Genomic DNA, 26,670 nt, shown 5'->3' on the forward strand with positions numbered 1-26,670 from the left:
CTTGTTATGAATCGTTCACACCTCGATCGTTGTATTTGTATCGATGACCGATAGTAAATCAATAAATATCTCGATAGTCCATTTGTTCTTACTACCTGCAAAGTAGTCCGTAGGCGCGACTGCTTCAGTTATCGATAATAAATTATCGGTTACCAGTTCCGGTGAACTTGGATTGGTAATGGTATCGGTGCTTTGCATGACCCACTGACGTTCACAACGCTGGGCCATCATGATGTTCACCAAAGTCAACAGAAAATTTTTGTTCAAGTCTCCACCAACTGTATTCACAGACAAGCTTATCTCCCAAGAGGCGCGTCGGTCTAAGGTGTGCAAAGGACATACCTTCATCTCTAACCATCTTTGTCTAAGAATGTGTGCTATTAGGCTTTGGAAGAACAGAAACGCGTGTGTGTGATAGATATTTGCGCATTTATTTCCAACATTTGATATCATCTTACAGAGACGAGCACAAAAGTTTGAATCATCCAGGCAACTCGATGCTTTCGCCGATCTCAATCTTGGGAACTCTGATGATGACGGTGACCTCGAGGATGAGCCAGAGATAATACGTGAAGGTGTATCCGGTTTTGTGCAGATGGTGTCACAACCTGTGGAGACCCTGTCTTTGTCCTCCGATGCGCACAACCACGAAACATTGCATTCGGGAAAGCGGAGAGGGAAATCCCGACGTAAACGTATCAAAGCCAAACCGTCCAAATGGGCCGATAAATGCATGTACGCTGAGCTCCTGGAGATGAATGAAGAAGCCCACTTGTGGGACAATCAATCCGCTGATATGGTTGATGGCCTTCCACGCGATTTAGAGGCAGCCTGGGTAGCGGTGGCACCTGTTCCTACTGGAAAACGATGCTTGGCTGTTACTCAGCATTCGGCCGGAATAGTGGGCACATGTATGCAATTACTTCGTGGACAAATCTTCCAACTAATCATATTCTTATAGCGCCAAATACGACTCTTCGATCTCGTGTACTGGGCAAGATGCTTCTTCCTAGATTTCCATCCTCCCTCCCACCTCTTACAGTGCTCGATTGTATTCTCGATGTCAACTGGAAAGACAACGGTATCATCCATGTCCTGGATGTGCTCAAGTGGAAAGGTCAAGATGTCGGCGACTGCGAGACTCCTTTCAGGTGAGCATGCATTACATGCGAACGATCCACTTACTGACCTCTATATGTAGGTTTTGGTGGAGAGATACCCGATTAGCAGAACTTCCAAAGCACCCTTTACCATCTGGAAATTTTTCATTTACAGCCCCTTACACGACATCGGACACATCTTCTCAAAATGCCGGGTCACTTTCAAATATACCTCCTTCTGAGCGTGAACGCTATCGCTTTCCATATCCAACATCTTTTGTCCCAATACCATATCACACTGACACTACACTGACTTCCCTCTCTTCGTTTATCATCCCCATGGCGCGATCAACACGAGAAATTAGTGTTGATATCCCTATGCACGTCTCACCACCAGATTTCACTTCGTATGATATGGCTGTCGATGACATTCACGGTCCAATAGTCTCACGCTCTACCACGTCAGTCATTGCGCGGGTGGACTCGGATGGATTATTGTTGTATGTGTCTCACGCAAGCTATGAGGAAGGAACCAGTCCCTTAAGCTGTTGGATACCCAACAAGGCGATCTCAGAGTGCCCGGAACTTCTCGGTAGTTATGAGGGTCATGACAGCCCACTTGATGTGTTCCAACGGTGCGTGATGGTTCTTCTAAGGTATTCTTGAATGCTGATAGCATATTAGTCTGGTCCAACGGCGCACTACGAAGAATCTTCATGTAGTTCTCGGTTCACAAGACCCTATGGACATCTAGTCGAATGTTTTATCATGAATCGTCCTGCACACTTTTACTTACACCATTCATACATCTTCACTTTACTGCGCAAACCGGTGCTATTTTGTCAAGAACCACACTTTTTCAGGAGACAAATATTTGTACTGCAGGGATGATTAGAATAGCAAGTCCAACCAACACTCTCGGCGCATGAATACATCGTAGGCTGATTGATGCGAATTTTAGATGCTGACAGAACACTCTTCTCCAAGTTATAAGTCTAGTTGTGGATACTCTGCTGCTGATACTTGGGCTGCAGCCCAAAAGCTAGCGAATACCTTATACAAACGAGTGTGTCCGGTCTTTCCAAGATTGAAACGTTGACGGAATGCATCTGCCCATTATGCGTTGAGATATGTTGGTAGAGCTCGTGACGAAGACGAACATACATGATGAAATAGAGGCTGTGGCGGGACCCTGAAGTCACTAGTACTACATGTGAAGGGATCCCCATCAACTACTAATTGCATACAGCTGGTATATAAGTTCCTGCCCCCAACGTGGATTCTGCATAGAGAATATGTGGAATGAAAGAAGTCCCCCATTGAATTTCATGAAACCTCTCAGAAAACATCCTGGAGCGATGAATCCAAGAGACAGTTGACAATGTTATCCTGCCCGCAGGGAAAATTCGCGTCCGAGCCACTCCGAACTGCTCGGCATCTCGCGGTACATAAATTTACTACACAGTGGCAGTGCTCCCATCTTTCCTCAACGTCCTGCTCGACGACCACTACGACGACGTCCATCATGCTTGTCCGCTCTGCAGTCCGTGCTTTATCCGCCAACTCCCGTACTTTCTCTTCGTCTGCTGCAAGGCAGACGAAAGTTGCCGTCCTCGGCGCAGGTGGAGGCATTGGACAACCATTGTCACTCCTTCTCAAGACTGACCCCCTCGTCACCTCTCTCAGTCTCTATGATATCCGTGGCGCACCTGGTGTTGCAGCTGATGTAAGCCATGTGGACGCTCACAGCGAGGTACGTCGTCACTTGCCGAATACGTTAATCATAGGTTAGTTTAATCGACTTCCAAGGTCAATGGTTACCCTGCAGACAAGCTCGACGAAGCCCTTGACGGCGTACAGGTTGTTGTCATCCCTGCTGGTGTTCCAAGAAAGGTGTGTTTCCTTTTTCTATCGTCATACCTTCTTGCATAGTCCTGACCCTACCCTCCAGCCCGGTGTAAGTTCTGCAACTCATCTGTTATTACGCTCTAATCCCCTTTATAGATGACCCGTGATGATCTATTTAATGTCAGTTACTTATGCTTTCCATTACATTCGTCCCTACTAATTCTATTTCGGAAGACCAACGCTTCCATTGTCCGCGACCTCGCAGCAGCAATTGGCCGTGTCGCCCCTACTGCCCACATTCTCGTCATTTCAAATCCTGTCAACTCCACTGTTCCAATTGTTGCCTCTACCCTTCAGAAAGCTGGCGTTTACAACCCTGCTCGCTTATTTGGTGTAACGACCCTTGATGTTGTTCGTGCTGCCCGCTTCACCGCTGGCATAGCAGGGGTTAAACCTGCGGACACTCCCATAACTGTTGTCGGTGGTCACAGTGGCGCGACCATTGTGCCTTTGCTCTCGCAGAACGCACACGGAAAAGCTATCACAGGCGACATATACAAGGCTCTTGTCCATCGCATTCAGTTCGGTGGTGACGAGGTTGTGAAGGCTAAAGATGGTGCTGGTAGTGCCACCCTTTCGATGGCATATGCTGGTGCCAAATTCACCAACTCTCTGTTACGAGGTTTGAATGGCGAGAAAGGTGTCGTCACACCCACCTTCGTCGAGAGCCCTCTTTACAAGGACCAGGGTATCGACTTCTTCTCATCCAATGTGGAGCTTGGTGTAAGTAACGGAAGCAAACCATTTACTACGTACTCAAGTACTCTACAGGTCAATGGCGTCGAGAAAATTTACCCTCTCGGGCCTCTTTCCGCTGAAGAAGAGCAGTTGATGGAGGCCTGCTTGCCTGAACTCAAGAAGAATATTGAGAAAGGCAAGGCGTTTGTTGAGAGCTCGTAGATTAATTCGTTTTAGATTTGCTGTTCCTCAAAATACTTTTGCCATATGCACTTGTTCAAAGCGCGCGCATGACGAATATGTCTTGGGAGGTCTAAACCCTCCTTGCCAGGTACCAGGGCTGTCAGGTTAGTATACACAGAGTGCAGTGGGCTGCCATATATAGTTCAATTTGACAATCGCTTTACTTTCACAAAACTTTCCCAAGTCGACCCATAGGGTTTGAGATTTACGGTATAGTCATGCGAGGTGCTGACAGCGCCCTGAGTATAAGGTCTGTGGCGCGTGTTGATATTTCAGGTTTGATGTTATGCCCCTGATTGAAATTGTTGCTTGCTATATATTCTGCCTACCATGCTCTCGGCGGTACTAGTGCCTCCATACAGCTCGCATGGATTTGCAATCCTCCATTCACCTCTCGACCATCCTCCGGTCCCAGAACGTGAGTGATTAATATCTCAACATTTTCGCTTCACTTATCTATGATCTTGGCACTGACAGTATTTTTACGGTACTATCATTTCGACCATAATAATCTCTGATCATAGCTAACAGGGTTCGTGCTAGTGTCACTAACGGTTTTTTGGGTGCGCGCTCTTGCCGTTTGTTCAGCTGTCATTTAAAAACATCTAGTTACAGATCTACGATTGTTTCCTGACCTTGGACCAGGAGGTGATTTTATCTTGGCGATATATAGCCTGTCGACCCACAGGCTAACTGTCGTGTATAGGTATCTTTCATTCATGGGCCACCGTGGAAGAAAGGAAGTATTCTTTATGTCATGACGAGATACATGCCAGCCTTCGTGCTCTGTATACACTTATGCAGTGAGTCCAAATAGCATGCTCTATCGTCAGCTTGCAGCTAAGCAGGACACGGAAGTGAACTATCTCCCGAATGAAAAATTTGTGGTGAGCAGTTGTCGGAAATAATGTTACCTGCCGTCCTGAGGATTCGCCAATGTAGACTTGTAAACTTCTACATTCAATATGGTATCGTAAGTATTGTAATAATTGGATTGCCAATTCCAGCCCAAATTCGTTTTTCAGTTGGTGCTGCATTGTGCATAGCTGGTGCAGAAGGTATTGCGAGCTTTACTAGTATAGGGTATTCACGCAGAACACTCACACGATCTCCAGGTATCTTCGTCCTTCGCACCTATGCATTATGGGGAAACAAGAAATACATTCTGGGCCTTATGTTGTCAACAATAGTCGTGCGCATACAGTTGCGCTCCCGCATCCCGTACTCTGACACACCCCATTTCAGTGTCTTGCGATCTTGGACGTGATACTGACAACGACGATTTCCCGGCGGTTGGAACGTGAGTGTCTTTAAGAAGATCCACCTGTAAATCGCTCAATGTGGATCGACTACAGTCCAACTATCAGACTGGGGTGGTGGATGTTACTCGCTATCCCGCGACACGATGTCTGCGTATCCTTGGACACTTCTGGTAGCATTCGAGCTTGGTGAGATCACGAAGCTATAGATGTAGCCGGGTGCTCACTTCTGCCTCAGAGATCATAGTACTCACCATTATTCGTGTATATTGGGTATACTGCGAAGGGGGATGTCTGCTGCTTGATATTCTTCTGCAACATAGCATTTTCTACTTCGGAACTGGGCTAAGCAAGTAGTACCCTTTATGGCTGTCAAAATAGAATTAATCTTTCACTGATCCTAGCACTATCGGTGGCCAATATTTTGACCATTGAATTCCTGCCGGTGCGCACAAATCTGAATTTAACTCGATATCGACTGAAGGACCTGACTCTTCATGCAGTACAGCTCCTCAAATATGTTCGGGACATTTCAAATCATCATGCATACAATCCTCGTTACTCGGATGCACCTACAATTTAGCAACACCGACCAGGTTTCCGACTCATCTGAGTCCGGAATCACATCATACTCTCAATTGACACAGATTGAACTTCAGACATGTTCGCACTCAAATGTATGATAATTCAATAGAACTTTTACATTCAGACATTTTTCCTGTTGTGTTGCAACGACTTTAAGCTCTTGTTGGATAGTGAGGGCTACAGGGCAGTGACTCCATGAAAAACTAACCACGGAGTTAACGATGAGTTTTTAACTCACCGTCACTCTCGAGGGTGTTTGACTTTTTTAACTAATTTTTGACACATCCAAAAGATGCGTTTTCCTTGTCAGGCTATAAAGGTCCAATGTACAGGCTCTCATAAAGGCATTGGAACCGTGATATCCAGTTGTTATATGAAGAATTTGTGCTGTTTAGCACTGTACAGCTGAGTGGGGCTTTGCTTTTTGTTCTCAAGGCACAATCGGTGTATATATGGTAAGTTATACTATGATTATAAGGCAAAGGTGCTCCTTTGGTTTTGTGCCTTCAGCACAACGAGCTCGTAGCGCAAGAGGGGTTTTCTTGTCAAATTCACCTGACCAAACTATCATAGTGTAGAATTTTTCAATCAAAATATTTTCTTGCTGCGTATTTCAATGACCATTTTGAAAGTCAAATATCATATACCAGTCTGAATGCATAGTTATGGTTTCCATGGAAGCCTACTCTGCACGACACTTGTAGAGATCTGTATAGAACCTCCTTCGCCAGTAATATCATTCGTCCCTTCAAAACGTTGGATCAAATCCTTGACGCTACCACCGCTACTCCGTCTGTTCTGAGGATCACCTGTGAAGACGCGTTGGACGGGCTCCGGCGATATGTGACGGAGCTCTACGAGGCGCTTTGGCTTGTTCCTGCGCAACTGCATACGCTTCTGTACAGCTGTAGTATGGTGAAGATTTACAAAATCCTTGTGCGGTTTCTGCCGCTGCGAAGGTTTCCGCGCTGGTGTCGTGATGGGCTTGCGACGGTCTATGAGATCTGTGGGTGGAGGAGGTAAGGGAGGACGGTCGGGATGATCGTCAGATTTAACATGTACACGGCGAGGAAGGAATGATGCCCATGTTGGAAGTCTAGAAAAGAAACCTGTCTTTTCTGCTAGATGATCTGGTGGTACAATGGTCGATTGAGACCTAGCTGCGTAAGATGATGTAGATATGGGAACATTCGTTGCGTCAATATCAGTGGCTTTGTCGAAGAGGTCACGGTACCGTGGTATTTGTGAGACTGGCGTAGAGGTGAAATTTGCCAGCGTGGACATGTCCGGGGATACGAAGCTAGCAAAAGATAGTGTTGAGAGATCGGCTCGCGCAACCCGCTTTTTGACGAGCACATCTACTCTTGCTAGCAAGTTCTCCCTGAGTATGTGTCAGCTCAGCTGGGATAGCGAAATTGTGAGGAAGTACAAACCAACTCCAAGGGGGACCCAGCCCTGCCACAACATCGCGACCTCCAGCAAGACATTGAAATCGCATCACCACTGCCTCCCTGCTAACCTCCTTCGGCGAAGTGATAACTCCGTTGACATGACACTCCTCAAAAAAACATTTATCCAAAAGCTTCCAGTCTTCACGCCTCCACTCTCCCGCCTTGGGCTTATACCGAGGTTGGGCGCATGTTGCATTCAAAAGATGAGGCACTCGCTCTTCAGTATGCCCAAAACTGACCTGAAGGGGCAGTTTTATAGGTGCGTGTTGTTCGATGAAGGTAATGTCCTGTATAATACCTTCGACGTCGCACCATGGCGTCGGATCTACCTGGTGGATCGCACGGCGGCTCTGTATCGAACTGCGGCGTTTCCCGACGCCTGCCCCAAGGAACGTTGTGCGCGACTTTCGTGCAGCAGCGTGCTTGGAAGAAGCCAGTACGCAGTCGTAATCGTGCTGAGTAGGTCAAAAACTTCAACTTGTGGAGATTGAAGCGAGATACTTACTAATTTCAAAATCGCAGCGGCTCTTGCTGCAGCCTTTGGATCGCTACCTGTGATGCATACTACATTGCTTTCGACATCCACATCTGATTCCTCGTTCTCTTCTACCCCGATATGAAGATCACTGTTTGGCGAATCACTGAATTCTAGATCGTCCGACGCAGGCGGCACCTCCACGATATCCTCGAATACGCTCTCAATATCCAATGCATCCAATATATTTCCCTCTATTCCCTCATTCTCACTATCTGCAATTTCCATATCCTCTGGATCGGGCAAGCTCCTGTCTAGTCGTGCCTCGTACGGAAATGGGCTGACTGGTCGACCCCACTCCTCCATGCGCGCCTTTGTCCCACTTGTCGGTGGGTCCGCCTTCGTGGGCACTTGAAACATCTTGAAGCGCCCTGTGTACTCTCCCTCGCCTTCTGATTCGGTGTCCGTCCACTCGCCTGATTGGGTGTCCGGAGCATCGGTATATCTATACGGTGACGAGCTTGAGGAGACAGGGGTAAATCTAGACCTGGTGGTCGACGTCAAACGACTCGCACTCAATAGAAGTGGGTCTTCCGTTGGGCTGGGGGGTCTGATTGCACTCAAGTTGATTTCTGGTGGCTCCCTCTTTACACTGGTCTGCCTCGACCCATTCCTGCGCGGCGGACGTGATGGCTAATAATTCGTAAATAATCACGTACTTATAACACCTCAAAACACTTACCGTCGCACTCTTCTTTCTCGGACTCTTGAGCATTCGCCTAATAGTAAGATTCACATTCGACGCGGTCTGAAAGTGATTTGTCCAAAGACCTATGTTCGCATCGCACGTGACTGTTACTACATTTGTTAATTACGTCATATTAGGAACAATGACTGTGAAGCCCATCCATGGTCCATGATGACGGTCGCCGAAGAACTTGAGAAAGACTGCTAAGTAACTAAGAAGTAGTGTGACTGTTCTTCCAGAGTAGAGTATATTGTCATAAAAATCATTAGTATCGTTAGAGGTCGTGAACTGTTATCAAAGGGTTATGAAAGACCAGATGGACATTAACTGAAACTGATCTCGGCAAAGACTAACGCGAGACAACGCTATCGCTCTGGCCTCTCGCTCGGCCATTGAAGTCTCCCGATTGCAACGAACGTTTCGCGCCAAGTGACAGGTCATCGTTTGCACGAGAGAAAAAGTCATCCTCGCCCTCATATGGAGAAGTTCCCGAATTTATCTGTGTCACGATATTTTATGAGCCAAATACTAGGTGGGGGAGACGGTGTCCCATAATTCCAAAAGACTCACCCACTGCTTGAGAACATCAGCTACGCGACTCGCTTCCTCGACGTTAAAAGTCACATCGGTCCCCTTCTCGGCATGGAGCCGCATGAGCTCACTCAGCGACCTGCTTTTCCTACTCCCATTTGTCCCAGGTGTGCTGCAGTCGTCCTGTGTCTCTTCCCCCGGAAATAGCACAGAATTTCGTGGTACTTGTGTCCGAGGTATGATCATGTCGCTTGAACGATCCCAGTCCTCATTCAGGTTCAGTGAAAGGTTACTCGTTGTGAAACTCTCCTTTGATGACATGGTTAAACCCAGTTCTAAGTAGTGGCACGGCCTGGAAGCAGGGCACGAAGTAGAATTTACATAATTGTTGATTCAAGTCCTTTCTGGGATAGCCTGGGAGGCCAGGGCCTTTCTAAGTTACAGCCTCGTGGCGCGTGCGCACACTTTGAAGAGATAGAACCGCTCGAGACCCGGCAACTCGCGATCGTAGTTCCCGGAGCCGCATGATATGTGTTTCACTCAGAAAAAAACATCCGTCATTTGCTGTACTAGATCTACATGATCTGGCACTTTGCGTGACGTTCTCGCACGCTCCCGCACTGTCCGAACCGTTTTCACTGGGCATCAATGCATCACGTTTGAATTTGAGCTCTCGCACGTTGGCACTGCGATAATCGCGGGTCGACTTGAAGTGTAACTTATATGTGATCACGAAAATTACCGTGAAACATGAACTTATGTTACACACTGTCAGGCCTAGAGCTTCCTCGAACACACAGACAAACTCTCTCTCTCTGGACTCTCGAGTTAGATGTGATTCCGCCGCGTAGATGTAAGTACTAATCACATCATCAGCTGAGGCACCGATATCAGCCACAGTATACCTTTCTGATCACTCTACTCGGGGATAAGGACACCAAAATAACGCAGTCCTGGACGGAAATTCTCTTTTTGTGTGGCTTCTACCCGCGAAGGAAACGGATTGCTGAAATTCGCTTGAGATATAAGAAAGAGTTGGTATTGATAGGTACTGATGGGCCTGGTTGCAGACGGCGCAGAACCTAGATCGCCGAACCCTCGCAGAGAACTCAGGTTTCGGTCTTACAACTGAGGGTTCCGACGTTGCGACAGCCACTATCTTTGGCGAGTCCATTATACTTCCCTCGGAATCGGTCTCCACGCAGTCCGAAAATAGCAACCAGTAGGTCGCATCGAAGCCAACACCGACCTGGGTGGACCTCGGAACGTCATCATACGGGGTTAAGTTGAAAAGACCAGCAACCTGAAGGACTTCTTGAAGCCTGTCATCTGATGAGTCGACCATGCTGACCAATTGGCTTGGGACTAAAGCGAGAATCAATGAAAACTGTGGATAGGTAATAAAGAAGTGATGTCAGCCTTCCTCGTGTGGCCAACCTAGCTAGGCCCTCCGAGACATACAAGGTTTGTGAACACACTGTGCATTACCCTAATGAGATAGCGAAGTGCGCCCGTCACGAAGCCTTGATAGACGGAATTGGGGTTGCAAGTGCAAATCTAGCAGCTTCAGTAAAAATTTTGTGCCGAGCGCGCACTGCGACCGACGCGTAATTTCCTATCATCGCACTAGCACTCCTCTGAACTAGTAATAGACTGAGTCTTGAATATAAATGAAATTACGAACATTTCCAAGAGTCGAGACTGATTTGATGGTGCTCCGAAAGGATTATTGTATAATGATCAACAAATGGCCTTATGACGGAGTCAACGAGCTCGACAAATCACCTCACCATCCAAATTTAGTTGCAAAGCTTCTCGTGCCTCCAACCATTCATGCTCCCTACTTTTTGTCCGCACCACTGCAATTTCACCCATACCCAAAGGTTTAATCGTCTGTGCACGGCGTCCGGAGCAAATACGCCGCAGCTCCCCGATGTCCATAAAAATGCGTCTACTGGGTCTACTAATGAGTTCCATGTCCGAAAGGACAGGTCGGTCGTCGCGGTATTTGAGCTCGGCCCATATACGGCGCTGGGCTTCGCCAACACGAAGGAAGTCAGTGGGAGACGGTGACTCAATGGTTCCGCGCGTGACGTTGGAGATAAAGCCGGTTCGCAGGAGTATGCTGAGGATCCCGAGGTTTTGCGTTGTGTGGTCCACAGCTATTTTGTGATGTCGTGCTCGAAAAGCGTTCTGGACGCGAGCGCATATGTCATATGGTAGAGGCATTTGGAACTGTATCAAATAGGTCAGTAGAACACATGTGAGACGAAATTGAACATACAAGACACGTTATTATGCGCGCGCTTTGTACAGTATACGGCCGGGTGTACTCCGAGTCAATTTGAGACTCAACTATCGCACGCGACTGAATGCCTGCTTATGTATGAAGTTTAAAATAGCTCCTGACGATTAAATTTCGTGAAGATAAATCATTAAGTTTTCATGAGCTTCGCATTGTCTCTCCCAATTACAACTAGGGTTAACATATAAGTATTGTGCGAGCTTGTATTCTACCTTGTGCCGTCATACAAATAACTTCTACCCGCCGTCAATTCATTACAGGAACAAATTACGGAACCGACCATAAATGCGATTCAGTCAACATCTGCCTCCCACATGCCTATTTCCTATATGCCGCGCAGTGTCCAATGCACAATGGAGTCAGCATTGCAAACCTGTCATACAAGTTCGCAATAGCTGTATTTCCTATTTCCCGGTTCCCTTGTTGGATGCATGACTTTGAGACACACCGAAATACCACGTTCGTTGCTAACTTAATCTTTGGAACAGAGTATCTTGAGTTGACTCAAGCGGCTCACCGATGCGTGCGGGATGATACGTAGTCCTCGAAACGGGTGTGATCCGGGCAGTGTGGTGTCGCGAAGGCAAATTAGGGAACTGAGCTAAATATTGTGTATTGCAGTGTGCAAGGTCTATTAGGATCTGATGTGAGTCTGTGTCTGTACCTCAATTGTTTGCTCACAGATTGCAGGAACCGAGTAATAACCAAGTAATAACTGCAAGATAACTGGTTCATGAACTTTAACAACGCTTTCGCTCCAATTGCCACCCACCCATCATGATCCCTCACAATCTGCGCCGAATTCCCGAGATTAAAAGAGATACCGTCATCGTAAGTGCTGCGCTTTAAATTAAGCATGATTGAACTAACTCTTCGCTTCCCAACTCTCACTACCAATGGCTCAAGAGGATGTTAGCTCCCAGCAGCTGCAGCCAGAAACGAAGGCAGATTACTCAGTCGAAATTGAAGATACCAATGAGGTGGATTTTCTTGCCTACTATGAGGGAGCTACTGGTCGTTTAGTAGTTGATGCCGAGTACGTGGTTGTTGCTCGCTATCTATCGTAACTCATTTGTAACTCACTAGTCAGGCCAAGGTCGAGTTTGGAGAGGTAATGGCATCTCGCCTAAAGCTTAGCCCTGACGGGTTGAAAGTTCTCTGGCCTCAACCCGCCAACGACCCGAACGACCCGCAAAATGCTCGTCATTTCTCATTATTACTCCCTTTCACTAATCCTGAGCTATTCATTTGTAGTGGTCTGATTTCCGCAAGACTATGCACTTGATCATTATTACGATGTCTGCAGTGGTACCTGACTTCGACTCTGCAATCGGTATGTATTTCGCCCTCGCTTGATACCCATAGTAGTGTCATTGTGAAATCCATCTATTGGCAGGAATCGCGTCAATATTTGGCCTCGCTCAAACTTATGACACAACCTCAGGTGTCATCAACGATGTGACGTCAAAGTGCGTAATTCATCGTTCGTTACTCACATTCAATAACAACTCGTTGAAGCTGGAGCATCTTCCTTCTGGGTGAGGTCACACCATTACATGGGAATAGCTTCTTCTCATCTGTAGTCTAGGTTGGGGAGGCATCTTCTGGGTCATGCTCATGAGACGCTATGGTCGGCTGCCAGTGCTCTTCTGGAGTCAGGTATATATTTCCAGTGATTTGGCTAATATTAACCCTGAAACCGTTGAGCGCAGCTTTTTGCACTTGCATTCTTGGTTGGCGCTACATTGGCACCGAATCTAGCTACCTTTGCAGGTATTTGCACGATATTCTGGTATTCATCGAACAATACTAACTGCTGATGAAGGAATGCGTTGCCTGACTGCATTCTTTGGGCAAGTTGTCATTTTTCTCATGCCTGCGTTAAGCTGATTACAGTTTCAGAACATGTCCCCAGGTGACAGTATGATTAGTAGCAATTCTCGTGGTAGCTCCAACATTTACCAACCTCGAAGGGTCTTTATGTCGTGACGGATATCTTCCCCTTCCATCTTCAAGCACGGAAGCTGAACATCTGGACTTCGGGTTTTGTTATGTCAGAGAAGAAATTTCTTTAGTGGAAGAGGCATTTCTCACTATCTCATAGATCGCCTTTCCTATCGCCATTCGCATTTGGCTTTCTTGTTGCGCGTATGAGGTACGTCTTATATATGCTGTCCTTGATTCAGAATATTCATCAATTGTTGGATAGCTGGAGGTGGGCCTATGCTATAGGATCTATTTACGGCGCCATCGTATTATTTCTCATTGTGTTTTTCATGGAAGAAACGTACGTTCTGATATACTGTTTTTTTTTTGGGCAGCAGTGATGTTAACTTTGCTGAACCAGTATGTATGATCGTCGCCTTGCATCACAGCCATCGCGAACTTCTATTGGACTGCGATATCGATTTGAAACTTTGATAGGCGTCACTGGGTACAAGATGGCGAAATACAGACCACGATGGCCGGAAGTTCTGTTGGCATCTTTAGATGTCGCTTGGCGTCCCCAGTTTTTCTTTATAGTTCTCTTTGAGGTAAGATGAATTACATTGCTGACTATACTTGCTACATCTGCTGACCGCATCGAAAGGCCCTTGTTTTCGGGTTCTCAATCGGTGTGAACGTAAGCATTTCCGTTTCGACCTGCATTAATAGACTAGACAAATTCTGTAGACGACAAATGTTATCTTCATGGGATCTTCTCCTCCCGTCGGATTTGGCTTTAGCCAATATGCTGTTGCTGGAGCCTATGCGACTCCAATTGCAAGTTTTTATTCCTTCGGTGAAATGTTTATGATTATTGTTCTCAACATGAATTTTTTTTAGGTCGCCGTCCTTTTTGGCGAGTGCATTGGTCGTTATGTGAATGAATTCGTTATGAATCTGCATATTCGCAAAAATGGTGGTTTCTTTGAGGCCGAGAGTCGCTTGTGGTATGCAAACTCAACTGTTGGTCTACTTATTGGAACTGAGAATTTGTGTAGGACCTGTTACTTAGCTATGCCGCTTTATATCTGTGGCTTTTTGACACTGGGTGCTGGGATACAGAACCTCAGCCAAGCTGCTCTCATCATGGGCTGGGGCATTTCGATTGTTGCAATCACCCTCAACACTGTTGCAGTGTGTGAGTCTCAAATCTAATGCTTGAAGTGTCGCGGGATAAATCAAGGAACACTATTAGACGCATACTGCAATGACTGCTTCCCTCACAGGGCAGTGAGTGACGCATACATACTTATTTGCATCTCAGTGACACATTTCCATTTCTGCTAGGGCGAAGTCAGTGCCCTCTTAAATCTCGCAAGAGCAGTTGGCGGTGAGTTGTAACGACGCATGATTGCTCCAACATTCACGACTGTAGCCTAGGTTTCGCAGTCGCATATTTCCAAGTCACATGGGCTACAAAATCTGGAGCATTGGTAGTGTTTGGTGTTGAAGCAGCGCAAGTGATATTCCTTAGCACACTCGAGAGCCTAACGGTTTTTATAGGCTTGTGATCGCCATGTTTTTTATCACCGTTCCTATGACGCAACTGAAGGGAAGCTACTTCCGAGTAAGTGCAATTCTTTTCATCTAACTTAGCATTGAATCTGTGCACCGAATGTTAGGCGCGCTTTGCCTTGTGATTGGCACTTTATAACTTCTCGGTTTCAGAAGGGTTATATACATAGAAACTTCCTAGTTACTTCTCTACAATGACATGTTTTGTCTCTCTGGTCTTGTTTCGTATGAGCATTTGGCTTACCTAAGGATATTATTACGTACTGCTAAGGTAGTAAGTTCACCATCCGAACTAGCATTCAATTTCATCTTCAACTTTTCTTTCGTCATTATATTTGACTATGTTCTTGCCTACCCTCGCCTCTCTTTTTTTCTTATCTTCGGCAACAGTCCGAGCCTCTCCATGCATCGCTTTTGACGCCAATTGGAACCTCCTTGCTTTCGGCCTAAACGGCAAAGACTGGAACGCGGGCACCCAAGACACCTGGTCCAGCAGTCAGTCTCTTGTTGTTATGAGATCTAGAGACCTAACATTCTGTTTGTGCAGGCACTGCGGCCACAGACATTACAGCGTCCAACCGACCGTCAGTCTTTTTCCTCATGCATGCATTGCGCTTACACTTCTCCCTAACAGGCCATTTGATGCAGCTAACACTACATGCTACCTCTCACAGGCAAGTCTGGGCGTGCACAATTGTAGCTTTTGATGGCGGGCTGATTTTCTATTGATAGTATGCCAACGCGATCTATGCGATTAATGCCGACTCCAAGAATCCTTCCTCTCTTTACATCTACAATGCGGCTGCAAAATCGTGGTCCATGCAGGGAGTCAATGCTGGTTCTTTTGACTATGCATCTTTTGATGCTATTTTAGACCATGACACAAACGTCTTCTGTAAGTTTGTGCCGTTGCCATTCACGTTGTCTTGTTGACATCCAACAGATGCGTTGTCACAGGGAAACCTCTTCTCCCTAGACATGGGTTTACTTAATGCGGCCAATAGTACAGCATTAAACTGGATTAACGATGAACAAGTGCCGTACCCCTCGAATTACGTTCCAGTCATGGCTCTTGCACAAAATCACATTCATTTCCTAGACGTCCCTAACGTCCCTGCTGGAAGCGCAGACATTTTCGTCATTCATTGTGCGTACTGCACTATTATCATCCAGGGGAAATATGCTAATAGCGACACCAGACTCCTACTTCCAACCGCAGTCCCAGGCTTACCCGCTTCCAAATGGGAGCGCGTTCCCTGCCACTTACGGGCAAGTCGCCTCATTCTTCCAGGCAGACAACACAGTAAGTCCTGTAATTTTTCTACCTGAGATAGTTCTCATATAGTTGATAGGTCCAGCAAGAGTTCGCCTTCATTCCTTCAGATTCCTCTGCCACGTACATAATCAATGTTGAAGTACGGTCCCTCATTTTGACTAACTCCTTTTCACTACTAATGAATCCCAGACGAACACCACCCAGGCCCTGGCAGCGCCTACCATCAAAGACTCCAAAGCGACATACTTCGCCGGTGTCACAGCTCTCGTGCAGCTGACAAGCAATGGCGCCGTGTCTTACCTCCCTTACCTTGAAGGTAACACGAGTACGAACGTCGCTGCAACATGGGCTACTGTGAGCAACCTCGCGACAGCTGCCCCACCATCGTCATCCTCTTCGAGCTCTAGCGGGTCCAGTGGCAATGCTTCCGGCTCACACAGCGCTACCAGTCCAAGCAGCACCACCGCATCTGGAGCCGCTTTGGGTGCAAGCGTACAATACAGCATACTCATCACTTGTATTCTGTGTCTCACGGCGTTCGTGGTGTGAACGCTACTTTTTCTTTTTTTTGAACAAAGATGTTACAACTTCCTACGGACCCTTCACATACATAGCTGGAATATCCGCTGTGATCCAGCCTAGGACTGTTTTTTTTTTCGAAAGTTAGACTACGTGACCTCACAATTCTAGGTTTATTTACCAGCATGGAGAATTTATGACTTCTTTGAGGTTTGCTAGGTCTGGCTGAGACTTCATGTAATTGTTTCTTGTACCCTAAGGTCTCTAATAGTTCGAGAGCCATACGACTGGTACAGACGTCTTCGCAGCATGTAATTCTCATACTTGCACTTGCCTCAGACTTAAAAACAAAAGCATCGCATTATAAGGCGAAGTGTTCCTATAAAATGCCGTGGGAAGTTAAAGGGAACATTAGATCATAATATTGTCACGCACCCGGAAATATCTCCCTCTCAGTTGCACCGTTGGCACAGCAAGTAAAAACAATCCTATCACAATCCTGGCATGTAGTTAGAATATGTTCTGAGCTGCCCTGGTGTGTACATACGCTGCTTCAACACCGAATGTCTGGATTCCACCAGATTTTGTCGCCCATGGGACTTGGAAGTATGCTACGCTGAAACCTGTGAATAGTCGTGACGTGTGGTTAAAAGTAAAACGTATTGCAAGTGCCTACCACCGAGCACGCGCGCCAGGTTGAGCAGAGCACTAATTTCTCCGTGATGTCGCGGAAAGCAATCATTGCAATACGCATCTGAGACAAATTAGCAACTAAACCGATATTTGCAATTGATAGTACGCCTCACAGACGGCAACTGTATTCACCATGACTGCTACTTCTGCTATCCCCCACCCTAAAATAAGTGCAGCTTTATTCAAATGCTGAATACCAGCTCCCAATGTCAGGAAGCCGCAGATGAACAGTGGCATTGCTGCATAACATGCCCTGCAGCATGCGTGTCCTATCAGTAGCTGCAAGGCGATAACCAACATTCTGCACTCACCATAATCGACTCTCGGCCTCAAATATACCCTGATTCTTCCGAACAGTGAAGTTCATAATTCGTTCATTCAGAAACCGCCCGCCCAACTCTCCTAGAATAACCGCTAGCTAGCATGACATGAACATACTGACATTTGCTGGTAACAGTGAGGCTCACGATCGGAGTCGCGTATGCACCAGCAACTGCAAATTGGCTGAATCCAAAACCGACTGGAGGAGGGGAACCCATGAAGACGACATTTGTCACCTAGCATCCTTGATTATCGAAGAATGCTTAACCAGCAAAAGCAGCTCACATTGATACCAACTGAGAATCCGAAAACAAAGGCCTTGAACAAATACCATTGAGATGAGATATTGCCAATTGTTTTATTTACAAACTCACTTCAAAAGATACAACCAAGATAAATTGAGGTCTCCATACAACGTTTAAACACGCCCATACGATCTCCGACCAGCGTGACCGATACTTGGCCATCTTATACCCCGTGATGCCAATCAGGGTCTCGAATCGATATCGTATGCCTGGCAATATTCGTTGTGGGTCGGGATCCAGATGGCGGTCATACATCCTGATTATAAGATAGGATTGTACAAGATGGGCTGTGAAACATAAGCTTACGTCTCTTCCATGAACAGACCAATTAGGAGTACAACGACGGCGCTGTAGAGCGACCCAATCCCATAGGCCCATCGCCAGCTGCGCGCACATGAGTAGCTGTTTATCTCGCAGGGAAGGTAGACTTGCCTCGTGCGTGCTACAAGAAAGCCAAAAGCGAATGGTGATAAGAATGGGGATCTATACAAAGTCATGAGTGCAGCTAAATGCCGACCGACGCGTTAATAACATGCATGATGAATCCAAAGGTCCAGATATTCAATTTGCGAGCTTGGAGATGGAACGGGAATATGTCAGTGACAACATACAGGCCCTTGAATCAGGATCAAATGACGGTAGCATGTATGAAGGCATGTAGTACGTACTGTGACCTGAGGACATGTCCTACTTATCCATAAGGATCATCGTTGCGAATTGACAAAATTCAAGCAGGAGCATACCCAAAAAATGCTGTCAAACAGCGCATTGCTTTTAGATAAAATACGTTGGCATCGAGGTCATTCACTGCATATGTAATCATACCTGTGAAGGTTGCCAGGTCCGGTGAAAAGGTGGCGCCAACGAGGAAGGCGAGGGCAAAAATCTAAGTACAGGGTAAGAGATTCCAGCACTACAGAATGATCTCAAAAGATACGTGCCTGTGTCCAAAATAGCACAGGAAGGCGACCGTAACGTCGCATGAGCATTACCCAAAAAATCCCACCCCATCCTTATAGGAGGAAAAATCAGTCAACCTGTGAGATTTCATCGCTTGAATAGCCAAATTCACCTATCAGGAAAATGCTCCAACTATTGGCTATCATTAAGTTTTCCTTCACTAAAGAATGTAAGGCTACGCACTTGGACGTGAGGTTATTGATAACACCTGTTGTTGTGTGATATGTCTGTGCCAATGAAAAGATTGAGGCAATTCCTAACGATGTCATCAGACACTACAACAAGTATCGTAACGTGGACGCACCAATTCCCGAATCAAAGTCAGGTATGCTGGCTGCTAGTGTGATAACAAGAAGGTGCAGTGCTTTACGCCGATCGCTCCACTACCTCAAGAGTTAGCTCGTTTCAGAGCAAGGGAAAGACCTTATTCTCACATTCTGTGGGTCATTCGGATCGTCGGCAGGTTGTGGCCAGAGAATCGTAGAGCCGTCGGGGCTCAGTTTAAGCGTCGAAGCCAGTGCCTCGCCAAACTCTACCTTTGCCTGCCTAAAGTTGAAAGCAGGTGCGATGTTAGTTCTTAACTAACCACTAGAGGCTGAGACTGCGATTGGATCACATACTGAGGATCGATCATCAAACGACCGGCAGCCCGCTCGTAGTAAGAGGCGGGGTCGAATTTTTCTGCGACCTGGACATCAACTTTACTCGAGTGTTCTCCTAGCTGTGGCATCGTGGTTCAGAGTCAGGGAGGTGGAACTGATGGCATGATTACCCGAGGGGTTTATATCCCATACTTATTGTAATCGAGGGTCAAACGCGGCGCACACGTGGCGTCGTACCTGTGACTCCCACATAAGTACTGTAATTAGTAGTGACAGACTGGGCCCTTCGCACCTCTAAGTGGTGAACCAGGGCTTGGTTCAAGGTGATGCATCGGATGACTAGTGATTTCGGGATGAGTTCGTTTTGCCAAGCTCGACACTCCCTGTGCTATTTACACTGACAGCGTCGTGTTCACGTGACAGAATTGGCGCTTCTTCCAGACTTATACCATCCCTGAAGAAATCATGGATGATACTAGCTTCGTTGCTCTATCTGTTCACCTGCGTCGACGCATAGATAATGCATTCGATAGAGCTGCTGGAAACACCTCAAGATCATCAAACCCGCCTCGAAATAAATGTAAACTTGACTCAGCTCAGTCCGGTGGATTCGTCTCTGCGGAAGATATGCCACCAGGAGGATTCTTAATAGAGGACGCAGGAGGTTTTTTACTTGGCAAATACGAAGACCGCACTCCATCCTCGTCTCCGGACCCTATCTCCATATCACTTTCATGTATCCCAGCTGCACTTCAACTTCTTGGACTTCCTTCAGATGACGAAGAGGTTCTTTCTGTGTTTCGAAATGCTGCGTCAGGCTGGGGAGCAAGCTTGGAGGGATCGAGCGAAGTGAGCCGGAAGGATTGGCGATCTGTGTGTGCTGCCCTTCTAGAAGGAGGAGACGAAGAAGGGAGTGACAATGGCGGGCCTTCTGCTGTATGCAGTGACCAGGAGGACAATAGTAGCCCGGAAAGTGATGAATATCGCATGTCCGTCGATGAGGATATGAGTGAACCAGAAGTATCTGACGAGGAATATCAAGATGATAAGCCTGCCGCTGTTTCCAGATCGCGCAAACCCCAAAAGGCATCCAAGTCGTTGCCCACCGACGCGGTGCTTGACGCTAGTCAATTGAGCGCGAAACAAAAGGCTGAATGTCGGGAGGATTTCGCGAGGTTCTTCGCTGATGTGCCTGATGCTGAGCTGGACCGTCAGAAAATCATGATCAAGGACGTTACGCGCGTTGCTAATCTGCTCAAGGAGAAGATAAAGGCTGAGGAAGTGAGCATTCTCATTATCTATCAGCATCCCTTGTTGACAGAATTGGCCTCCAGATTATTGCAATGCTGGAGGTGTTCTCTACTTCAGCAGATAAATCCATGAATCTTCAAGACTTTGAAAGAATGATGATAGCAACAAAACTCATAAGGTATGGGCAATAATGAACAAAAGCCTAGCTAGTTACAAAGTTCTACGAGTGGAGTAACATTTACAGTCCATATGTGTGCTGGATGTCATCTGAGCGACAAATAACCTAAGGCCCTGCCGTGCCATAGTTTGCAGGAGCAGCGGAGCCTTGATTGAGAGGCTGGTAATGCCCGTTGCCGATGTCTGTTATATCATAATATTCTCAGCCGCAGTGCACAGAAATGGCAAGCGATGTACGTACAATAGAACCCTCCGTATCCATATTTCTCTTCAGCTTGCATCTTCCTGTAGATAAGCCAAAAGGCGTGCTATGAGAAGGAGTCAGAGTCTGTCTCTTCAAGGAAACAGGTAACAGGCGCACAATATGTCCGGGGAAATATCCCAAGCTATGATGGTGATCAGCCAGTATTATTATTACCGTATTAACCATGGGAAGCTCACATGGTCAAACATATATTGATGAGCAAGTCACAGCTGCAGCCGGTGATGAATGCAGCGGCTGCTGGCGGGAAAATGATAGCAACCTGTTCAGTGATTCAATTCCCTGTGCATGTTGTTAAGCAAACATTGTGAATACGAACAAGAATCAGAAGGACGTCAGAAGCTTTGACCATAGTAGCACACAAGCAAAGTGATGGCAGTTAGCAAGGAGTTGGGGCTTATTTATATGTGTGGGGCGCAGCCGCAGCTTTGTACCTATAAATGGCATCACAGGGACCATCATTCTGTAAATTGGAGCCTTTGGATTGCTTGTCATGCAGCAGCACGCTGTTTTCGTCAGTATACCGCCCTAGTGGGTATCAGATTCAGAGAGAGTGGTCACCCAGGGGTTGGGATGTGATGTCAGCCCACGTGTTTTAGACCCGCTTCCGGAGAGTCGGTCTAGTACTTAACTGTTTGTCTAACGGCTTCGTCGCTTACTCTCTCGCATCGCAGGGTCCATGTAATTCTGATATCAGGAGACGTGATACTCCCTTCTTTAGCGCAACCTTTTTTGTATTGTTAGTATCGCCGTCACTCGGGAGAGAGATGGCTCCACAGCCTAGGATGAGGTTCTGGCCAAGGTCCACGTTTCTCTGGCAACATATTTTTTTGCCAGACCCCATATTATTTTCCGCACAGGACTGACAGTCACAATGTGTTAGAATGTGCTCTAGAGATTCTGTGTCTTCCCGGTATGTCTGGCACCTCGCTCTGTGTTCGAAGTGTGTATCTGAGACCAGAACACTCCTATTCGGCACGCATTGTCAAGTGATTTGTATATGAACATTTGCATGTTCTTTGCTATGTCTCTGTTTCTGCGGCTTCGCCACATTCAATTTCCAGGTTGGACGATACAAATTCTACCGCAAATCTGGTAACGTCTAATAGGGTCAATGTCGACCTTTTATAGTCTAGGTGGGTTCTATTCACAATCGCCTTGTAGGCTAATTGTTGGGTTATTTCAGTCAATCTAGCGCCTCGAAGGTCGAAGTTCCGTGGAACGTAGGTGTCAACATCGTCCAACTCTGTCCGGAGCGTGCCGGTGTGCGCGAGCTCTTTCGTTGCCTATATTTCCGTCATGGCCCTTTACCCATTGGAAGGTGGTCGGGCTGGGCGCCTCTGCAGATGGTATACTGCGGACCTGTGTCTTTGTCTTCCTAGTCCTTGAGGTAGGTTGTCAGCCCATTAAGTCGGTAACCATCTTCACAAGGGTCAGCGGGCTTACTTGCAGCGCTACCAATACAGCTGCGATTTCTCCAATCTGGTTTGATTGGTTGGGACCATCTTCGTTTTCATCATGATCCGTGACCATAATTTCATCCTCTATTGTTGTAGGCACTAATCCCTTGTCAACGCGCTGCAGTTCTGCAACATCGAGTGCTCTCCCTTCCAGAACTTCCTTTCCATCCACGTTTCCAGTCTGAGGCAAACACCATGTCCATCATCTTTTTTGCATCACGCATATATTTGAGTCGAGCAAGATCGATTCGGGACCTTTGAGATTGTCGCCGGAGACCGCTGAAAGTGGAGGAACAAATGCAAAGTCCGGTTTGAGCTGCTTGGCAATTTCTGTATCACTGCCTGGAAGTTCGTTTGTATGCATGTGAGCGTGGTGGCATCCGACATCGCGTTGGCTTGCCATCAGCAACATTCTTCAAGGTGGATATGATAGTAAAAGCACGTGAGGTATTTGAAAAGGATATCATTACTGTACTTCATCGATGTGTGGTCAGAGGCTGACCTCCAGACTTCATAGCCATTGTAGAGATATTTAAAGCACCTCAATTGACGTACGCTATCATACACTGGACGGATTCTGCATGTGCGGGAGTTCTGCCACATTCTGCCTGGGAATTTTTGTCATCTGCCTGGCAAAACAAGGACCCGTGTTTTATTTATACCACCTGTCTGCTGCGCCGCAAGCGGTTGACGGTATTGGAGCGGTCCAAATGGGATTTCAGCATCCGTAAAGTCTGCACAATCTCACCTGTCGCCACCATCAGTTTGGTAGGACAACAATAACGGATGCCTCAACTCACCCGCAAGCTTCGGCGTATCCGCTTCAAAGTCGTAGCGCTTGCTCCCACTGTCCCGTTGTACGATAATCTTAAACAGCGTCGACGATTTCGCTGACTGTTGACATTGGATGATACTCTTGATATGGAATGACGCCGTCTTTCCACTATCAAAGACCGCTTTGGCCTTGTTTGTGGATGGCATGATCTGGAGGAAGACTGTCATGTCATGTTCGATATTTGGTGATGATGAAAAGGCTTACATGTATATAGACACCATCAATAGCCAAAGTGCGTTCTTGACGAGCTAGCATAGGCATTTTGCGGTAGATGGTGTATTTCTTTTATCGAAAATCAACATCGTGAGGAATACACATCAGGAACAATAGCGAACCTTGTATGCTGTCGCGTAGTCGGCCGCAGCGCTTAGTTGGATCTCTGGGACATCCGATATCCGTTTGGAGATAGAAGCTGGAGAAAGAAAAACATTTAGCAACTATTCTGAGCGTAAGATAAGATGGTTACAGTACCATTCGGATCAGTGGTGCGTGCTGATCTGCTTTCGGGCTCGATGCCCAATTGAGGCAACATGGATCTCTTGATTAGCGTCAGCTCGCGTCTACCTCCAAGACTTGCAACCGTGCGGTCGAGGTACGCCAGCATGTTGAGCTCGTTAACAATCAGAGCATAGTCCTTAAGATTTGCTAGTTTGCGCTTTCGGCAAACCACTTCAAGTACCTCCTGCATATACATACCCGCTGATCTGTGCTCAGTGGTGAGTGGAGTAGATGGCAACATGGCCAAATATAACCTACACAGGAATAGTGGTGGATATGTGAACTGCGTCAGCGGTGTCCGCAACGCGAATACGCAAAAACAACTGAGGGCCATGACTCGACGAAGGACCCAAAGAAGATGATAAGATTGGAGTTGTACCGAACATCGCGCTTGTAGGGCCGGAGACGGACGGCAGCGTTAAGCCGCCTGAAGGACCTGTATCCTGCTTCTTTGGCGCTGTCATAACTCTCGAGGGCCGTCGCTGTATCTTGCTCTCCAGTTGTTCATTTTGTTGTACTGAGGGGAATAATTAGCATTAACAAGGGAGGGAAGGGGTGTCATACTTTGTAGTGGGGTAGCAGCTAGAATAGCGAATGCCTCGAAACCAAATTTCGAGATCTTGCCCGTGCGGTCGGGTGCTGTGATAGAAAGGGATGTGTATTCTGCAATGGCAAGCTACCAAATGGACATACGCGGAAAATCCTCGTCAACCTCGCCGTCATCCTCTGCAATGCGCATGACCCAACCTACTGCAGAGAGCTTGGGGTCGTCATCCTCAGCACCTGCATTTAGTTCAGGCTGCCATCGCTCGTCCCAGTAAGTCCATAAAGCAAAACCGATGACTTCCTCAATAGTTGCGTCTTTCCGCACGTTCAGAATCACATATTCGCCACGAGGTTCTGTCGCATGTGGAAAGTAAACCTTGACATCTATCGAGGCCGTCTCTCCCCGTCCAGATATGGCACCATACAGCTCACTGAATGGGTTGGTGGGACCGCCTGATGAAGCAAGGATAGTGGTGAGAGCAGATGCATGTGGGCGCGCCGGCGCGACAGGCTTGCGTGTGAAGGTCATGTCGGACGGAGCGTCGATAACAGGTAGTGATATTGAGACGCCTCTTCTGCGAGTTTCGTGTTTTGGAGGTGGCGCTTCAGATCGCTGATCCGGCTTTGGCGCCGGACTGATCATCTCGAAGTAATTCTCAATGGGCTTGGAATGAAGGGTTGCAGGACACCCTTCGCGAGTGTTGTCCGTAGCACGATGTTCAGATACGGGGCTGAGTCGTGAGCAGCCACGCTGGTAGGGAACAACGAACGGCGATGTTCCAAGAGTGGATAGATTGGACCCAGACAATGCTGAGGCAGTCCCAGAGAGAAGGGAGGCCCCATCAGATGCGCTGTCCGAGTGCATGGCTCGAGTGGCAGCGAAATCTCTATACATAAGATGGTGAGCTTTGCAACGGCGTAGATTAGATACAACACCGTACGGATCAAATTCATCGACTTCATCCATATTGTCGTCTCCTGGGACCACTAAATCGTAGTCGTTATCGTTATCGTCATCGTCTTCCATGCCGTCCTCATCATCGGATGAAGAGATGTCAGGATTGAGGCTACGCGTCGTCACGGAGGGAATCTTTGGCATAGAAGCTGTAACGCCGCGGCGCGCCACCATTCGCGCCCTACGCCTAGCCTCCATTTCGGCCGCACCTTTGAATTTCGGCACGAATTGAATATCCTTCAGGGGCAGTTCGGGAGGGTCGTCTTTCCGTGGAGCGGGTTGATGCTGCACAGGTAGGGGCTGCGAAACATCAGCCTGTTCTGAAGTGATTAGACACTGATCAATGTCACTAGCAGCGTTTATGAAGTTGACGCGGGGCAGGGCAGTGGGAGCATCTGCTCTTTCGTCATGTATTGCGGCTCTCTTTGCGATGAGAGACGCTCGCTTTGATGTAGAAGCACGTCGACCTGATACTCTCAATCCAAACGCTCCCGAACGGTTGCCCATGATCGTTTGATGGTGCTTAAGACCAGTGGCTCCAGGAAAACCTGATGAGGACTTATCAGGAGCCTCCGAATCATCGTCTGATATAGGCGGACTTGAGGGATATTCGAGTTCTGGCCAACGATGAACATCGGCGAGTGAGGCTGCTTGGATATATGGATTTGAGGTATAAGATGGGCTCAAGGAAATTATACGCGCGCCATAAGGGTCATCGATGTTGCGCAGGTAGGACAACCTTAAACTGTGAACTAAATATCTGTATCAAAGGCATGAGTACAACATTAGGATCATTCCGACCTTACCAGGCGTACCCTGGGTCACTGATGAGAGACATGGAGTCTGATTCGTATGGAGAATTGACGGTCCTTTGGGTGAGGTTTGCAGTCCGAAATTTGCAGTCCAAAGAGGTAGCGAAAAATGTATTCGTTGAGTATCTACTACAGTAGAAGTGTCAATTGTAGTAGTAAGGAGTGACTGCGTATACCAGATTAGGCATAAACGGCGAGCACAGCCAGAATCAAACTGAAGGCATCAGAATCTGGCAGAGAACCGGCAAGAATCCCGCTCATGGCACTTATAATGACCTTGAAGCTCTTTGCACCACAAATTCAAACGGGACAGTAGTGTCCGTCGATTCAACGGGAGAAAGAGGAATGAGTTCTGCGAATTCTGCCCTATCCAGAGAGCGTAATAATCATTTAGTTTATAGACGGGATAGCTCG

General features: G+C 47.1%; 13 protein-coding genes across 13 annotated transcripts; 6 read left to right on the forward strand and 7 right to left on the reverse strand.

Annotated features, from left to right (window-relative positions):
- Positions 1-93: 93 nt before the first annotated feature.
- EDB93DRAFT_1155193 (uncharacterized protein) lies at positions 94-1,987 on the forward strand. The gene is made up of 6 exons (XM_041449853.1): positions 94-325; positions 385-405; positions 461-911; positions 962-1,151; positions 1,202-1,735; positions 1,785-1,987. Exons 1-6 carry the CDS (start codon positions 230-232, stop codon positions 1,852-1,854), a joined length of 1,362 nt encoding a protein of 453 aa, XP_041306111.1. The 5' UTR covers positions 94-229; the 3' UTR covers positions 1,855-1,987.
- Positions 1,988-2,531: 544 nt separating this feature from the next.
- Positions 2,532-4,103, forward strand: EDB93DRAFT_1155203 (malate dehydrogenase). Its single transcript, XM_041449854.1, has 6 exons — positions 2,532-2,853; positions 2,910-2,993; positions 3,052-3,057; positions 3,105-3,128; positions 3,183-3,731; positions 3,780-4,103. The coding sequence occupies exons 1-6, from the start codon at positions 2,626-2,628 to the stop codon at positions 3,906-3,908; spliced, it is 1,020 nt and encodes a 339-aa protein (XP_041306112.1). The 5' UTR covers positions 2,532-2,625; the 3' UTR covers positions 3,909-4,103.
- Positions 4,104-4,722: 619 nt separating this feature from the next.
- On the forward strand, positions 4,723-5,863 carry EDB93DRAFT_1329440 (uncharacterized protein; the record flags this gene model as incomplete). The annotated part of the gene is made up of 10 exons (XM_041455142.1): positions 4,723-4,732; positions 4,788-4,816; positions 4,872-4,902; positions 4,955-4,987; positions 5,045-5,121; positions 5,175-5,229; positions 5,285-5,377; positions 5,427-5,537; positions 5,593-5,633; positions 5,692-5,863. Coding segments are annotated over exons 1-10 (642 nt in total), but the record flags the coding sequence as incomplete, so codon positions are not given.
- A 444-nt stretch (positions 5,864-6,307) lies between these two features.
- On the reverse strand, positions 6,308-8,513 carry EDB93DRAFT_1155210 (uncharacterized protein). The gene is made up of 4 exons (XM_041449855.1): positions 8,442-8,513; positions 7,730-8,392; positions 7,207-7,679; positions 6,308-7,154 (listed from the first exon to the last, which is right to left on the reverse strand). Exons 1-4 carry the CDS (start codon positions 8,472-8,474, stop codon positions 6,437-6,439), a joined length of 1,887 nt encoding a protein of 628 aa, XP_041306114.1. The 5' UTR covers positions 8,475-8,513; the 3' UTR covers positions 6,308-6,436.
- On the reverse strand, positions 8,514-9,391 carry EDB93DRAFT_1155215 (uncharacterized protein). Its single transcript, XM_041449856.1, has 2 exons — positions 9,018-9,391; positions 8,514-8,946 (listed from the first exon to the last, which is right to left on the reverse strand). Exons 1-2 carry the CDS (start codon positions 9,297-9,299, stop codon positions 8,797-8,799), a joined length of 432 nt encoding a protein of 143 aa, XP_041306115.1. The 5' UTR covers positions 9,300-9,391; the 3' UTR covers positions 8,514-8,796.
- A 469-nt stretch (positions 9,392-9,860) lies between these two features.
- EDB93DRAFT_576340 (uncharacterized protein) lies at positions 9,861-10,602 on the reverse strand. Its single transcript, XM_041456755.1, has 2 exons — positions 10,440-10,602; positions 9,861-10,365 (listed from the first exon to the last, which is right to left on the reverse strand). The coding sequence occupies exons 1-2, from the start codon at positions 10,461-10,463 to the stop codon at positions 9,892-9,894; spliced, it is 498 nt and encodes a 165-aa protein (XP_041306116.1). The 5' UTR covers positions 10,464-10,602; the 3' UTR covers positions 9,861-9,891.
- On the reverse strand, positions 10,603-11,331 carry EDB93DRAFT_576335 (ribosomal protein S8). Its single transcript, XM_041456754.1, has 2 exons — positions 11,263-11,331; positions 10,603-11,213 (listed from the first exon to the last, which is right to left on the reverse strand). The coding sequence occupies exon 2, from the start codon at positions 11,205-11,207 to the stop codon at positions 10,743-10,745; it is 465 nt and encodes a 154-aa protein (XP_041306117.1). The 5' UTR covers positions 11,208-11,213; positions 11,263-11,331; the 3' UTR covers positions 10,603-10,742.
- Positions 11,332-12,179: 848 nt separating this feature from the next.
- EDB93DRAFT_1241401 (MFS general substrate transporter) lies at positions 12,180-14,780 on the forward strand (the record flags this gene model as incomplete). Its single annotated transcript, XM_041451869.1, has 19 exons — positions 12,180-12,319; positions 12,370-12,436; positions 12,538-12,616; positions 12,680-12,752; positions 12,802-12,821; positions 12,872-12,942; positions 12,996-13,056; positions 13,109-13,136; positions 13,186-13,204; positions 13,257-13,336; positions 13,388-13,438; positions 13,493-13,570; positions 13,631-13,817; positions 13,874-13,906; positions 13,957-14,085; positions 14,110-14,216; positions 14,268-14,403; positions 14,557-14,599; positions 14,650-14,780. The coding sequence occupies 19 exons, from the start codon at positions 12,180-12,182 to the stop codon at positions 14,778-14,780; spliced, it is 1,533 nt and encodes a 510-aa protein (XP_041306118.1).
- Positions 14,781-15,024: 244 nt separating this feature from the next.
- EDB93DRAFT_576396 (uncharacterized protein) lies at positions 15,025-16,980 on the forward strand. Its single transcript, XM_041456759.1, has 8 exons — positions 15,025-15,279; positions 15,332-15,368; positions 15,419-15,458; positions 15,517-15,679; positions 15,728-15,931; positions 15,984-16,087; positions 16,137-16,199; positions 16,250-16,980. Exons 1-8 carry the CDS (start codon positions 15,126-15,128, stop codon positions 16,607-16,609), a joined length of 1,125 nt encoding a protein of 374 aa, XP_041306119.1. The 5' UTR covers positions 15,025-15,125; the 3' UTR covers positions 16,610-16,980.
- Positions 16,981-16,990: 10 nt separating this feature from the next.
- Positions 16,991-19,588, reverse strand: EDB93DRAFT_1241403 (major facilitator superfamily domain-containing protein; the record flags this gene model as incomplete). Its single annotated transcript, XM_041451870.1, has 17 exons — positions 16,991-17,078; positions 17,127-17,202; positions 17,256-17,333; positions 17,386-17,525; positions 17,584-17,690; positions 17,740-17,829; positions 17,968-18,154; positions 18,205-18,282; positions 18,331-18,381; positions 18,420-18,514; positions 18,707-18,784; positions 18,840-18,910; positions 18,971-18,990; positions 19,042-19,114; positions 19,163-19,241; positions 19,293-19,404; positions 19,479-19,588. The coding sequence occupies 17 exons, from the start codon at positions 19,586-19,588 to the stop codon at positions 16,991-16,993; spliced, it is 1,533 nt and encodes a 510-aa protein (XP_041306120.1).
- A 337-nt stretch (positions 19,589-19,925) lies between these two features.
- On the forward strand, positions 19,926-20,902 carry EDB93DRAFT_1088175 (uncharacterized protein; the record flags this gene model as incomplete). Its single annotated transcript, XM_041446111.1, has 2 exons — positions 19,926-20,741; positions 20,795-20,902. The coding sequence occupies 2 exons, from the start codon at positions 19,926-19,928 to the stop codon at positions 20,900-20,902; spliced, it is 924 nt and encodes a 307-aa protein (XP_041306121.1).
- Positions 20,903-20,918: 16 nt separating this feature from the next.
- Positions 20,919-21,565, reverse strand: EDB93DRAFT_576349 (uncharacterized protein). Its single transcript, XM_041456758.1, has 5 exons — positions 21,470-21,565; positions 21,330-21,412; positions 21,250-21,274; positions 21,130-21,196; positions 20,919-21,071 (listed from the first exon to the last, which is right to left on the reverse strand). The coding sequence occupies exons 1-5, from the start codon at positions 21,500-21,502 to the stop codon at positions 20,995-20,997; spliced, it is 285 nt and encodes a 94-aa protein (XP_041306122.1). The 5' UTR covers positions 21,503-21,565; the 3' UTR covers positions 20,919-20,994.
- A 1,579-nt stretch (positions 21,566-23,144) lies between these two features.
- On the reverse strand, positions 23,145-26,436 carry EDB93DRAFT_576346 (stress-activated map kinase interacting protein 1-domain-containing protein). The gene is made up of 10 exons (XM_041456757.1): positions 26,260-26,436; positions 25,431-26,204; positions 24,637-25,376; positions 24,508-24,582; positions 24,202-24,460; positions 23,917-24,149; positions 23,781-23,857; positions 23,650-23,727; positions 23,411-23,594; positions 23,145-23,358 (listed from the first exon to the last, which is right to left on the reverse strand). Exons 1-10 carry the CDS (start codon positions 26,280-26,282, stop codon positions 23,267-23,269), a joined length of 2,535 nt encoding a protein of 844 aa, XP_041306123.1. The 5' UTR covers positions 26,283-26,436; the 3' UTR covers positions 23,145-23,266.
- Positions 26,437-26,670: the final 234 nt, after the last annotated feature.

Source organism: Suillus bovinus, assembly GCF_016758785.1.
Source record: "Suillus bovinus strain UH-Sbo-P2 chromosome Unknown EDB93scaffold_41, whole genome shotgun sequence".
NCBI lineage: Eukaryota > Fungi > Basidiomycota > Agaricomycetes > Boletales > Suillaceae > Suillus > Suillus bovinus.